At 43.1% G+C, this 15,026-nt stretch overlaps 1 protein-coding gene across 1 annotated transcript in view; it reads left to right on the forward strand.

Annotated features, from left to right (window-relative positions):
• Positions 1–15,026, forward strand: part of LOC122556252 (mitochondrial adenyl nucleotide antiporter SLC25A24-like) — a 92,332-nt gene that overhangs the window by 19,881 nt on the left and 57,425 nt on the right. The window contains exon 4 of the mRNA XM_043702883.2: positions 2,291–2,402. Within this exon, the coding sequence (XP_043558818.1) occupies positions 2,291–2,402 (112 nt within the window). The remainder of the gene's footprint in view (positions 1–2,290; positions 2,403–15,026) is intronic.

Consider the following 15,026-nt stretch of genomic DNA (forward strand, 5'->3'; position numbering starts at 1 on the left):
TTGACCCAGTACTCTGCCTTCGTGTTATTCTTCCCAAAGTGCATTACCTCACATTTAGCTGCATTGAACTCCATTTGCCACCTCTCAACCCAATTCTGCAGTTTATCCAAGTCCCCCAAAACCTGTAACATTCTTCCAAACTGTCCACTATTCCACCGACTTTATTGTCGTCTGCAAATTTACTAGTTCATCTACCTATGCCTGCGTCTAAGTCACTTATAAAAATGACAAACAGCAGTGGTCCCAAAACAGATCCTTGTGGCATCTACCTATTGCATTCCCAGCTACCTTCCCCCTCCCATTTATTTCTCAGCCTCTGGGCCTGCAAGTCCCATTCCTGATGAAGGCCTTATGCCCAAAACATCAATTCTCATGCTCTTCGGATGCTGTCTGACCGGCTGTGCTTTTCCACCATAACATTCTCAACTCTGATCTCCAGCATCTGTAGTCCTCACTTTCTCCTAGAACTTCAGTAAGGCCACAATTGGAATATTGCATACAGTTGTAGTCGCTCCATTACCAGAAGGATGTGGAGACGTTGGAGAGGGTAAAGAAAACGTTGACCAGGATGTTGCATGGCTTGGTGGGTATTAGCTATAAGGAGAGATTGGCTTAACCCTGTTTGTTTTCACATGAATGTTGGAGGCTTAGGAATGACCTGGTAGATCTTTACAAAATTGAGAGGCGTGGATAGAATGGATAGTCAGTCTTTTTCACAGGATAAAAATGTCAATTACTGGGGACGCTTAAAGGAGATGTGAGAGGCAAGTTTTTTTATTATTCAGAGGGAGATAAGTGCCTGGAATGTGCTGTCAGATAAGATGGTGGAGGCAAATACAAAAGCAACGTTAAGAAACATCTTGAAAGATTCATGAATAGGCAGGAAATAGAGGGATATGGATCACATAGAGGCAAAAGTTATTTAGTTTTGAAAGGTGTCGTGTGTTGGTGTAGGCTTGGTAGGCTTAAGGGTCTGTACCTGTGCTGTACTGTTTTTGTGTTTTGTTGATATGGGCTAAAGACAGGTATACAGAATTAGGAGGAGAAAGTGAGGACTGCAGATGCTGGAGATCAGAGCCGAAAATGTGTTGCTGGAAAAGCGCAGCAGGTCAGGCAGCATCTGAAGAAGGGCTTATGCCCGAAACGTCGATTCTCCTGTTCCTTGGATGCTGCCTGACCTGCTGCACTTTTCCAGCAACACATTTTCGGCTATACAGAATTAGGCCATAGATCAACCATGATCTCCGTGAATGGTAGAACAAACTTCAGAGGATCAATGGCCTACTCCTGTTCCTATGTTCTTAATCAGATTTATAGAGTCATGTAGATCTACAGCATGGAAATAGACCCTTCGGTCCAACTTGTCCATGCCAACCAAATATCCTAAATTATTAAATGAATTCCATTTGCCAGAACATGGTCCATATCCCTCTATTCATATGCTCAACCAGATGCCTTTTAAATGTTGTATTTAATACCAGCCTCCACCACTTCCTCTAGCAGTTTATTCCATACATGCAGCACCCTCTGCATGAAAAAGTTTCCCATTTAAATCCCTTTTAAATTTTTCCCCTCTCACCCTGAACCAATGCCCTCTAGTTTTGGGCTCCCCAACCCCAAGGAAAAGACTTTGTTTATTTACCCTATCCATGTCCCTCATGATTTTATAAATCTCTGTTAGGTCACCCCTTAGCCTCTGCTTCAGGGAAAACAGCACCAGCTTATTCAGCCTCTCCCTATAACTTAAACCCTCCAAACCTGGCAAAATCCTTGTAAATAATTTCTGAACCTTGTCACGTTTCACAAAATCCTTCCTATAGGAAGAAAACCAGAATTGCACACAATATTCCAAAAGTGGCCTACCCAATGCCCTGTACAGCTGCAACATGACCTCCCAACTCCTGTACTCAATACTTTGATCAATAAAGGAAAGCATACCAAATGCTTTCTTCACTATCCTATCTACCTGCGACTCCACTTTCAAGGAGCTTTGAACCTGCAGAGGTCTCTTCGTTCAGCAACACTCCCTAAGACCTTACCATTAGGTGTATAAGTCCTGCTCTGATTTGCATTTACAAAATGCAGCACCTCACATTTATCTAAATTAAACTCTGTCTGCCAGTCCTCAGCCCATTGGCTTATCTGACCAAGATTCCAATGTACTCTGAGGTAACCCTCTATGCTGTCCACTACACCTCCAATTTTAGTGGCATATTGTTGGTAGGAAACAAAAGATGGAGAATGTAGAGAGTCATTTCACCTCTAACACATTTTTTCCTCTCTGGTGCAGTATGGATGAGGACAGGACAATGACAGTGGATTGGAATGAATGGCGAGATCACTTCCTGTTCAATCCAGCAACAGACATCCAAGAAATCGTCCATTACTGGAAACATTCAACGGTGAGCAGTGGAGTTAAGATTTCGTACTCAGAGATAAAGTGGAATTGCTTCACAGAATTATTATGCTGCAGAAGGAAATCACTTGGCCCATTGTGTCTGCACTGGCTCTCTGTGCATTTTAACTCATGTAATGCCCACTCGAATGCCTCAATTGGACCTGCCTCCACCACACTTTGTGGCAGTGCATTCCAAATCCAAACCATTCACTTTATGAACAAAGCTTTTTCTCATCTGATATTTGTTTCCTCTGGAAGCAAAAACTGCTGTCTGGTTTTCGATCTGTTTACAAGTAGGAAAAATTTCTCCCTATCCCTGGCAATATATTTTCATGTCAGGATGGTAAGGAGATTGGAGGGGAACTGCTTTGGGCATTGTCCCTAGACAGCCTGGCATACAGGTTTACGAGAATGTTACCTGGACATCAGGGGTTAACTTATGAGACAGATAAGACAAATTAGACTTGATTTCTCCAGAATTTAGAAGACTAAGGGGTGATCTGATCAAAATCTTCATGATATTAACAGGAAAAGACAGTACAGAGAAAGATAACCTATTTCCACTGGTGGGGATTCTAGAACTAGGGACATATCTGGGAATTAGGGCCAGACCATTCAAGACAGCTATTATAAAGTCATAGAATCAGGAATAAGGGTGACAAATTCAGAACATGGATCAGTACTTCCCACTATGATGCTATGGCCATTACGGATATTTGGATGTCACAGGAGCAGGAATGGTTATCGGGTGTTCCAGGGTTTAGCTGCTTCAAGAGGAGTAGAAGAAGCGGTGAAAGAGGTGGACGAGTGGCATTGCTAATCAGGGATAGTATCACCGCTGCAGAAAGGGAGATCGTCAAGGAGGGTTTGGCTACAGAGTATGATTGGAATTCAGAAACTGGAAAGGAGCAGTCACTTTATTGGAAGTTTTATATAGACCCTCCAATAGTAACAGAGACAATGGAGAGCAGATTGGGAGGCAGCCTTTGGAAAGGTGCAGAGGTAACAGGGTTGTTGTCATGAGTGACTTTAACTTCCCTAACACTGATTGGAACCTACTTAGTTCAAATAGTTTGGACGGAGCAGTTTTTGTCAGATGTGTCCAGGAATAGAGGGGAGGCCATATTGGATTTGGTGCTTGGAGGGAGGGTTTTGGATTCTTGGATAATTGGGGCTAGTTCTGGGGTAGGTGGGACCACTACAAGCAGGATGGTCTTCATCTGAAGCAGAGGGATACCAATATCATGGGGGGGGAATTAACTAAGGCTATTGAGGTGGGTTTAAACTAATCCAGCAGGGGAATGGGAACCAAAATTGTAGTTAGAGTATAGAAAAAAGTAGGGAGGTCCGAAATCAAGTTTCAGGAACGCAAGATGGCACCGGCAAGCAAGAAGTTGGTTTGAAGCATGTACTTCAACGCCAGGAGCATCCGGAATAAGGTGGGTGAACTTGCAGCATGGTTGGTACCTGGGACTTCAATGTTGTGGCCATTTCGGAGACATGGATAGAGCAGGGACAGGATGGTTATTGCAGGTTCCAGGATTTAGATGTTTCAGTAAGAACAGAGAAGATGGTAAAAGAGGGGGGTGTGAGGCATTGTTGGTCAAGGACAGTATTACAGTTGCAGAAAGGATGTTTGGGGACTGGTCAACTGAGGTAGTATGGGCTGAAGTTTCAAACAGGAAAGGAGAGGTCACTCTGTTGGGAGTTTCTATAGGCCTCCGAATACTTCCAGAGTGTAGAGGAAAGGATAGCAAAGATGATTTTCGATAGGAGTGAGAGAGACGGTAGTTGCCATGGGGGATTTCAACTTTTCAAATATTGACTGGGAACACTATAATACGAGTACAAAGATGGTTCAGTTTTTGTCCAGTGTGTGCAGGAGGGCTTCCTGACACAGTATGTAGACAGGCCTACAAGGGGCGAAGCCACATTAGATTTGGTACTGGGTAATGAGCCCGGCCAGGTGTTAGACTTGGAAGTAGGTGAGCACTTTGGTGATAGCGATCACAATTCTTTTATGTTTACTTTAGTGATAGAAAGAGATAGGTGTATACCACTGGGCAAGAGTTACAGCTGGGCTGGGGGAAAAGGCAATTACGATGCGATTAGGCAAGATTTAGGAAGCATAGGATGGGGAAGGAAACTGCAGGGGATGGGCACATTAGAAATGTGGAGCTTATTCAAGGAAAAGCTCCTGTGTGTCCTAGATAAGTAAGTATCTGTCAGGCAGGGAGGAAGCTGTAGAGCGCTGGAGCCGTGGTTTACAAAGGAAGTGGAATCTCTGGTCAAGAGGAAGAAGAAGGCTTATGTTAGGATGAGATGTGAAGGCTCAGTTAGGGCGCTTGAGGGTTACAAGGTAGCCAGGAAAGACCTAAAGAGAGAGCTCAGAAGAGCCAGGAGGAGACATGAGATGTTGTTGGCGGATAGGATCAGGGTAAACCCTAAGGCTTTCTATAGGTATTTAAGGAATAAAAGAATGACGAGAGTAAGATTAGGGCCAGTCAAAGATAGTAGTGGGAAGTTGTGTGTGGAGTCAGAGAAGATGGGGGAAGCATTTAATGAATATTTTTCGACAGTATTGACTCTAAAAACGACAATGTTGTCGATGAGAATACTGAGATACAGGCTACTAGACAAGGTGTGATTGAGGTTCACAAGGAAGAGGTATTAGAAATCCTGCAGAGTGTGAAAATAGATAAGTCCCCTGGGCCAGATGAGATTTATCCTAGGATCCTCTGGGAAGCCAGGGAGGAGATTGCTGAGCCTTTGGCATTGATCTTTAAATAGTCTTTGTCTAAAGGAATAGTGCCAGAAGACTGGAGGAGAGCAAATGTGGTTCCCCTGTTCAAGAAGGGGAGTAGAGACAACCTTGGTAATTATAGACCAGTGAGCCTTTCTTCAGTTGTTGGTAAAGTGTTGGAAAAGGTTATAAGAGATAGGATTTATAATCATCTAGAAAAGAATTATTTGATTAGGGATAGTCAGCACGGTTTTGTGAAGAGTAGGTCGTGCCTCACAAACCTTATTGAGTTCTTTGAGAAGGTGACCAAACAGGTAGATGAGAGTAAACCGGTTGATGTGGTGTAAATGGATTTCAGCAAGGCGTTCGATAAGGTTCCCCACTGTTGGCTATTGTACAAAATGCAGAGGAATGGGATTGTGGGAGATATAGCAGTTTGGATCAGTAATTGGCTTGCTGAAAGAAGACAGAGGGTGGTGGTTGATGGAAATGTTCATCCTGGAGTCCACTTACCAGGGGTGTACCGCAAGGATCGGTGTTGGGTCCACTGCTGTTCATCATTTTTATAAACGACCTGGATGAGGGCGTAGGAGGGTGGGTTAGTAAATTTGCAGATGACACTAAGGTCGGTGGAGTTGTGGATAGTGACGAAGGATGTTGTTGGTTACAGAGAGATGTAGATAAGCTGCAGAGCTGGGCTGAGAGGTGGAAAATGGAGTTTAATGCGGACAAGTGTGAGGTGATTCACTTTGGTCAGAGCAAAGTACTGGGCTAATGGTAAGATTCTTGGTAGTGTAGATGAGCAGAGAGATCTTGGTGTCCAGGTACAAAGATCCTTGAAAGTTGCCAGCCAGGTTGACAGGGTTGTTAAGAAAGTATACAGTGTTTTAGCTTTTATTAATAGAGAGATCGAGGTTATGGTACAGCTGTACAAAACTCTGGTGCGGCTGCACTTGGAGTATAGTCTACAGTTCTGGTCACCACATTATAAGAAGGATGTGGAAGCTTTGGAAAGGGTGCAGAGGAGATTTACTAGGATGTTGCCTGGTATGGAGGGAAGGTCTTACGAGGAAAGGCTGAGGGACTTGAGGCTGTTTTCGTTAGAGAGAAAAAGGTTGAGAGGTGACTTAATAGAGATATATAAAATAATCAGAGGGTTAGATAGGATGGACAGGGAGACCCTTTGTCCAAGTATGGTGACGGTGAGCACGAGGGGGCATAGCTTTAAATTGAGGGGTGATAGATATAGGACAGATGTCAGAGGTAGTTGCTTTACTCAGAGAGTAGTAAGGGTATGGAATGCTTTGCCTGCAACAGTAGTAGATTCGCCAACTTTAAGTACATTTAAGTCGTCATTGGACAAGCATATGGACGTACATGGAATAGTGTAGGTTAGATGGGCTTCAGATTGGTATGACAGGTCGGCGCAACGTTGAGGGATGAAGGGTCTGTACTGCGCTGTAATGTTCTATGTATAAATGTGAGGTGCATTTTGGGAAAGCAAATCTAAGCAAATCTTAGCAGGACTTATACACTTAATGGTAAGGTCCTAGGGAGTGTTGCTGAACAAAGAGACCTTGGAGTGCAGGTTCATAGCTCCTTGAAAGTGGAGTTACAGGTGGATAAGATAGTGAAGAAGGCATTTGGTATGCTTTCCTTTATTGGTCAGAGCATTGAGTACAGAGTTGGGAGGTCATGCTGTGGCTGTACAGGACATTGGTGAGGCTTCTCTTGGAATATTGCGTGCAATTCTGGTTTCCTTCCTATTGGAAAGATGTTGTGAAACTTGAAAGGGTTCAGAAAAGATACACAACTATGTTGCCAGGTTGGAGGATTTGAGCTGTAGGGAGAGGTTGAAAAGGCTAGGGCAGTTTTCCCTGGAACGTCAGAGGCTGAGGGGTGACCTTATAGAGGTTTATAAAATCATGAGGGGTATGGATAGGATAACTAGAAAAAGTCTATTCCCCGGGGTGGGGGAGTCCAGAACTGGAGGGCATAGGTTTAGGGTGAGAGGGAAAAGATATAAAAGAGACCTAACGGGCAACTTTTTCACTCAGAGGGTGGTACATTTCTGGAATGAGCTGCCAGAGGAAGTGGTGGAGGCTGGTATAATTGCAACATTTAAAAAGCATCTGGATAGGTATATGAATAGAAAGGGTTTGGAGGGATATGCGCCAGGTGCTGGTAGGTGGGACTAGATTGGGTTTGGATATCTGGTCAGCATGGGCAGGTTGGATCAATGGGTCTGTTTCCATGCTGTACATCTCTTTGACTCTAACATCTGACACTCCAAGGAAGGTAGCCCCAGCCTATTCAGCCTCTGCCTATCACTCAAACCTTCCAACCTTGGCAACATCCTTCCAAGTTTTGGGTGTAAGTTTACTCACTGAGCAGGAAGATTCAGTTCCAGACATTTTGTTACCCTACTAGGTAGCATCTTCAGTGACATCTGGAAATGAACCTTCCTACTCAGTGAGCAAACCTACATCCAAAACCTCAAACTTAGCGACAAATTTTCTCAAATCTCACAAATCTTCTGAACCCTTTCAAGTTTCACCACAACTTTCCTACAGCAAGGAGATCAGAATTGTATACAGCATTCTAAAAATGGCCTAACCCAGGCCCTGTACAGCCATAACACGACCTCCCAACTCTGTATTCAATGCGCTGACTAAGGCAAGCATACCAAATTATGTTTTCATTACCCTGTCTACTTGAAACTCTGTTTTCAAGGATTTATCAACCTGTACCCCAAGGTCTCTTTGTTTGACAACACTCCCCAGGACCTTACAATTAAGGAAACACTTCTACTCTCAAAAGGTAGAAGATGTTTGGAACTTTCTTCCACAAATGGCATTGGATACAGGATCAATTGTCAGTTTTAAATCTGAGATTTTTTTTTCAACAAAGGTTTTTTTAAACAAAGATCAGGCCACAGATCACCATGATCTCATTTAATGGTGGAACAGGCTTGCTGCATGTTCCTGTTTGGACATCTCTTGACACACTGCGGGCAGTCTATCTCAGATAGGATGTCCAAAAGACAAAGTTGATGGCATTCTACCTGAATGCACACAGCATTCAAATGAAGGTGACTAACCTAATAGCTCAAATAGAGAGAAATGAATATGACTAATTGTTATTACAGAAACATAGCTACACGGAAACAGTAGAGAGAAAATCAGAGTTACTGTTTCAAGTCCAACGACCCTTCTTTAGAACCATTCAGTGACCTTGTGATATTGTTGCTAGACTATTAATCGGTAATATTTGGGAAGTCTGGGTTCGAATCCTGCCAAGGCAGATGGTGGAATTTAAATTCAGTTCAAAATCTGGAATTAAAAGTCTAATGGGACTATGAAAACCATTGTCAATTGTGGGGTAAAAACCAGCTAATCCACTAATCTACTTTAGGAAAGGAAATCTTTACCTGGTTTGGCATAAATGTGATTCCAGATCCTCAGCAACATGGTTGACTCCTAACTGCCCTCTGGGCAATTAGAGTCAGGCAATAAATACTGGTCTAGCCAGCGATGCCCACACCCTGTGAATGAATTTTATAAAGACCTTTCAGTTTTGAAGAGAGGCCACTGGACTCAAAATGGCAAAAGTGAGGACTGCAGATGCTGGAGATCAGAGTCAAGATTAGAGTGGTGCTGGAAAAGCACAACAGGTCAGGCAGCAACCGAGGAGCAGGAAAATTGACGTTTCGGACAAAAGCCCTTCAATTTTGACACTGGACTCAAAATGTCAACTCTTGTTTTTACCACAGATGCTGCCGGATCTGCTGAATATCTCCAGCAATTTCTAGTCTTGTGTGTTTCAGATTGCCAGCATCGACAGTTCATTTTTAATTTTATTTCTGTGTGGAATCTGTTTTGGTGGAATGAAGAAATAGGGAGGGCAGCAGATATTGTTTGGAGTTATTTATAGGCCATTAAATAGTGGCGGTAGTGTGGATATTTGTCAGGAATTGGGAGAAGCAACGTAACATGAGTACATATTCGTGATTCTCTGAAAGTGGCCAGGCAAGTTGAAACAGTTGCTAAGAAGGTTTATAGGATCCTTGGGTTTATAAATAGAGGCTGACAGATTAAAAGCAAGGATTAAAAGCAAATCATTGGTCAGACCACATTTAATGTATTCAGTTCTGGGCACCTTAAGGAACAATGTTAAAGCCCTGGAATAAGTTCAAAGAAGATTTACTAGAATGATACCAGGAATGAAGGATTTCAGACACAGCTAAAGATTAGAGAGATTGGGCTTATTCCCCTTGGGGCAGAGAAGACAAAGAGGTGACCAAAATCATAACAATTTTGACAGGGGAAAGAAGATTAGATTAGATTAGATTACTTAGTGTGGAAACAGGCCCTTCAGCCCAACAAGTCCACACCGCCCCACCGAAGCGCAACCCACCCAATACCCCTACATTTACCCTTACCTAACACTACGGGCAATTTAGCATGGCCAATTCACCTGACCTGCATATCTTTGGACTGTGGGAGGAAACCGGACCACCCGGAGGAAACCCACGCAGACACACGGAGAATGTGCAAACTCCACACAGTCAGTCGCCTGAGGCGGGAATTGAACCTGGGTCTCTGGCGCTGTGAGGCAGCAGTGCTCACCACTGTGCCACCGTGCCGCCCACAAGGATATTTAGTTTCCACTAGTTGGTATATCGGTAGCAAAGGGTCACAATTTCCAAGACTGTCAACATGAGAAATGGAATGAGATGGAGAGAAACTTCTTTGCTCAGAGAGTTCTTAGATTTAGAATGCGCTGTCTGGGAGAGTGGTGGAGGCGGATTTCATACAAAACTTCAAAAGAGAGCTGGATATATATTTGAAAGGTGATGAAGTTCAAGGGCTAACGAGAGATAGGGCTAGAGAGTGGGACTTGCTGGGTAGCTCTTTCGGGAGCCAGTAGAAATACAATTGTTGAATGGCTTCCTTTTGTGCTGCAAAATTCTATGATTCTATTAAATAGCGATAATGCTGATGGTTGAGAGGTTTATTGAATGCAACAAAGGAGAAACAAAGAACTGACAAGAAAAGGGAATATGAATGCGATGTAGGAAAAAATAAAAACAGACTGTAAAAGCTTTTATAGGAAATCTTTGAAGAAAACAAATGTGAATCCATTGCAGGTAGGGTAGAGTCAGGAGAATTTATAATGGCGAAGAGAGAAATAGCAGAGAAGCTAAATGATTACTTTGTGTTTGTTCACTTGAAGAAGATACCAATAATAACCAATAAGATGGCTAAGTGTGAGGTTAGCCATTTTGGTCAGAGGAATAGAAAGGCAGCTTATCATTGAAATCGAGGCAAACTTCAGAGTGGTTTGGTGCAGAGAGTTTCCTTGTGCAGAATCTTTTCAGCAAGTAATAAGGAAGACAAATGGAATTTTGGTATTTATTGTGAAAGAAATAGATTGTAAAAGCAGGGAAGTGTTTCTGCATTTGCACCTGGAGTATTGCGTACAATTTTGGTTCACTTACTTGAGGAGGAATGTAGTTGAATTGGAAGCACTTCAGAGGAGATTCACTGGATTGATTCCAGAGAGAAGGAATTGGTTTTATGATGAGAGATTGAGCAGTTTAAGCCTATGCTGTCTGGAGTTTAGCAGAACAAGGGAAGATCTAATTGAGATATATAACATGCTAAAAGGGATTGACAAAGTAGATTTAGAGCAGATGTTTTGTCGTGTGGGGTAATGTAGATCAAGAGGTCATAGTTTTAGGATATAGGTAGTAGAGTTAAAAAGAGACAATGAGAAATTACTTCTCTCAAAGGGTCATGAATCTGTAGAATTGTTGAATGATTATGGAGCGTGGGCAGGAAACTGCAGTTAAGATTGAGATGAGATCACCCAGAATTGTACCAAATTTTGGAGCAGACTTGAGGGGCTGAACTCCTTATTCCTGCTCCTAGTTCTTATAACTGGAGATACAAGTGACTGGGGAGAATGAGGTGTTGAAGTAAATTAGCTTCAATAAAATTGTACTGGAGAAATTAATGCGGCTGAAATTTAATAAATTCCCATGACCTGTTGGTATATATCCCAGAGCTCTGAAGGAGATGTCTGTAGAGTTAGTGGATGCTTTGGTGATTATCTTCCAAAGTTCTATTGATTCTGGAATGATTCCTAAAGATCAGGAGGGAGCGAATATCACGCCATTATTTAAGAAGGGAGCGAGATAGAAAACTGGGCACTACTGACCTGTTAGTCTTGTGTCAGGAGTCAGGAAAAAAGCTATAATTTATTGTAAATTATGTGATAATTAGATACTGGGTAATAATTAGCTAATTGGATATTGTCAACATGGATTTAGAACATAGAACAATTCAGTGCAGAACAGGCCCTTCGGCCCTTGATGTTGCATCGACCTGTTGACTATTCTCAGCTCGTCCCCCTACACTATCCCAAAACCATCCATGAGCTTATCTAAGGATTGTTTAAATCTCCCTAATGTGGCTGACTTAACTACATTAGCAGATAGGGCATTCCACACCCTTACCACGCTCTGCGTAAAGAACTTGCCTCTGACATCAGTCTTAAATCTATCACTCCTCAATTTGTAGTTATGCCCTCTCTTACAAGCTGACATCATCATCCTAGGAAAAAGTCTTCTGTCTATCCTATCTCATCCTCTGATCATCTTGTATGTCTCTGTCAAATGCCCCCTTAGCCGCCGTCTTTCCAATGAGAAAAGACCCAAGTCTCTCAGCCTTTCCTCATAAGACCTTCCCTCTGGACCAGGCAACATCCTGGTAAATCTCCTCTGCACCTTTTCCAATGCTTCCAATTCCTTTTTGTAATGGGGCGACCAGAACTGTACACGATATTCCAAGTGTGGCCGCACCAGCATTTTGTATAGCTGCAGCATGGTATTGCGGTTTCGGAACTCAATCCCTCTATGAATGAAACCTAACACACCGTATGCCTTCTTAACAGCACTATCAACCTGGGTGGCAACTTTCAGGGATCTATGCACATGGACTCCAAGATCCCTCTGCACATCCACACTACCAAGAATCTTTCCATCGACCCAGTACTCTGCCTTCCTGTTATTCTTCCCAAAGTGCATCACCTCACATTTAGCTGCATTGAACTCCATTTTCCACTCCATTGAACTGCAATTCTGCAGTTTATCCAAGACCCCCTGCAACTTGCAACATTCTTCCAAACTGTCCACTATTCCACCGAATTCAGTGTCGCCTGCAAATTTACTAATCCATCCCCCTATGCCTGCGTCTAAGTCATTTATAAAAATGACAAACAGCACGGCACGGTGGCACAGTGGTTAGCACTGCTGCCTCACAGCGCCAGAGACCCGGGTTCAATGCCCACCTCAGGCATTGTGTGGAGTTTGCACGTTCTCCCCATGTCTGCGTGGGTTTCCTTCGGGTGCTCCGGTTTCCTCTCACAGTCCAAAAATGTGCAGGTTAGGTGAATTGGCCATGCTAAGTTGCCCATAGTGTTAGGTGTAGGGGAATGGGTCTGGGTGGGCACTCGCCGGTGTGGACTTGTTGGGCTGAAGGGCCTGTTTCCACACTGTAAGTAATCTAATCAAAAGTAGTGGTCCCAAAACAGATCCTTGTGGAACACCACTAGTAACTGGACTCCAGACTGAATATTTTCCATCTACCACCACTTGCTGCCTTCTTTACAGAAAGCCAGTTTCTAATCCAAACTGCTAAATCATCCTCGATTCCATGCCTCTGCATTTTCTCCATCAGCCTACCAAGTAGAACCTTATCAAGGCTTTACTGAAGTTCGAGTATACCAGGTCAACTGCCTTACCCTCATCTACATGCTTGGTCACCTTCTCAAAAAACTCAATGAGGTTTGTGAGACATGACCTGCCCTTGACAAAACCATGTTGACTATCTGAAATCAAATTGTTGCTTGCTAGATGATTATAAATCTTATTTATTATAATCCTTTCCTACAACAGAAGTAAGGCTCACTGGTCTATAATTACCTGGGTCATCTCTACTGCCCTTCTTGAACAAGGGCACAACATTTGCAATCCTCCAGTCCTCTGGTACTAAACCTGCAGACAATGACGATGCAAATATCAAAACCAAAGACTCTGCTATCTCCTCCCTAGCTTCCCAGAGAATCCTCTGATAAATCCCATCAGGCCCAAGGGACTTGTCTACTTTCACTCCTTCTAGAATTGATAACACCTGTGCATAACTAACCTCAATCCTTTCTAGTCTAATATCTCATACCTCATTCTTCTCCTCTACAATATTCTCCTTTTCCTGAGTGAACACAGATGAGAAATGTTCGTTTAGCACCTCTCCGATCTCCACAGGGTCCACACTCAACTTCCCACTTGTCTTTGACTGGCCCTGTTCCTATCCTAATCATCCTTTTATTCTTCACATACCTATAGAAAGCTTTAGGGTTGTCCTTTATTCTATTTGCTAAAGACTGCTTGTGTCCTCTCTTTGCTCTTCTTAACTCTCTCTTTAAATCCTTCTTAGCTGATCTGTAACTCTCCATCTCATCTGTACCATCTTACCTCATCAGCACATAAGCCTCTTTTTTTTTCTTAACAAGAGATGCAATTTCTGTATCACTTCTTCCCTGCCTGACAGAGACATACCTATCAAGGACACGCAATATCTGTTCCTTAAACCAGCTCCACATTTCGATTGTCTGCATCCCCTGCATTTTGCTACTCCATTCTATGCATCCTAATTCTTGCCTAATCGCATTTTAATTGCCCTTGCCCCATTAATAACTCTTGACCTTTCCATTGCTAAACTAAACGCAACTGAATTACGGTCGCTCTTTGCAAAGTGCTCACCTACAACTAAATCAAACACCTGGTCTGGTTCATTACCAAGCACCAGATCCAGTGTGCCCTCCCCTCTTGTCGGTCCTTTGACATACTGTGTCAGGAAACCCTTCTGTACACATTGGAGAAAAGCCGATCCATCCAACGTACTGGAGTTATCGCGTTTGCAGTCAATGTTGGGGAAGTTAAAGTCCCCCATAATGATCACGCTGTTCCTTTCACTCCTACCCAGAATAATTTTGCCAATCCTCTCTTCCACCTCCCTGGAACTCTGCGGAGGCCTATAAAAAACTCCCAGTAGTGTGACCTCTCCTGTTTCTAACCTCAGCCCACACTACCTCAGTAGGCGAGTCCTCATCAAAAGTTCTGTCAGCCACTGTTATACTATCTTTGACTAACAAGGCCATGCGTCCCCCTCTTTTGCCACCTTGCCCGTTTTTAATGAAAGATCTAAACCCTGGAACCTGCAACATCCATTCCTCACCCTGCTCTGTCCATGTCTCTGAAATGGCCACAACATCAAAGTCCCAGGTACTTATCCATGCTACAAGCTCATCTACCTTATTTCAGATACTTCTGGCAGTTAAGTAGACACACTTCAAACCACTTCGCTGTTTGCCAGCATATTCCTATGACCGTGAAATCCTGTCTCTCATCCTATTCTTATCCTCCTGTGCACTGCAGCTACACCTCCGGTTCCCATCCCCCTGCTGAGCTAGTTTAAACCCACCCGAATAGCACCAGCAAATTTCCCACTCAGGATATTAGTTCCCCTTGTGAAGGGAAATTGTGTTTGACGAACCTGTTAAAAGTTTTTGAGATGCTACTAACAAAATTGATAAGTGAGAACCGATGGACAGAATATACTTCAATTTTCAGAAGCTTTTTGATAAAAATCTACCACAGGAAGCTGGATATAAAAATTAAGACATGAGATAGGAGGTAATGTACCGGTGTGGATTATTGATTGATTAACAGACAGTTGGAATAAATGGGTCAAGAAGTGTGTATCCCTGAAAGTTGCCACTCTGGTGGATAATGCTGTTAAGAAGGCATACAGTGTGTTAGGA

Source organism: Chiloscyllium plagiosum, unplaced genomic scaffold, assembly GCF_037043375.1.
Source record: "Chiloscyllium plagiosum isolate Xiang-an unplaced genomic scaffold, Cpla_swu_hap1 HiC_scaffold_9, whole genome shotgun sequence".
Lineage (NCBI taxonomy): Eukaryota > Metazoa > Chordata > Chondrichthyes > Orectolobiformes > Hemiscylliidae > Chiloscyllium > Chiloscyllium plagiosum.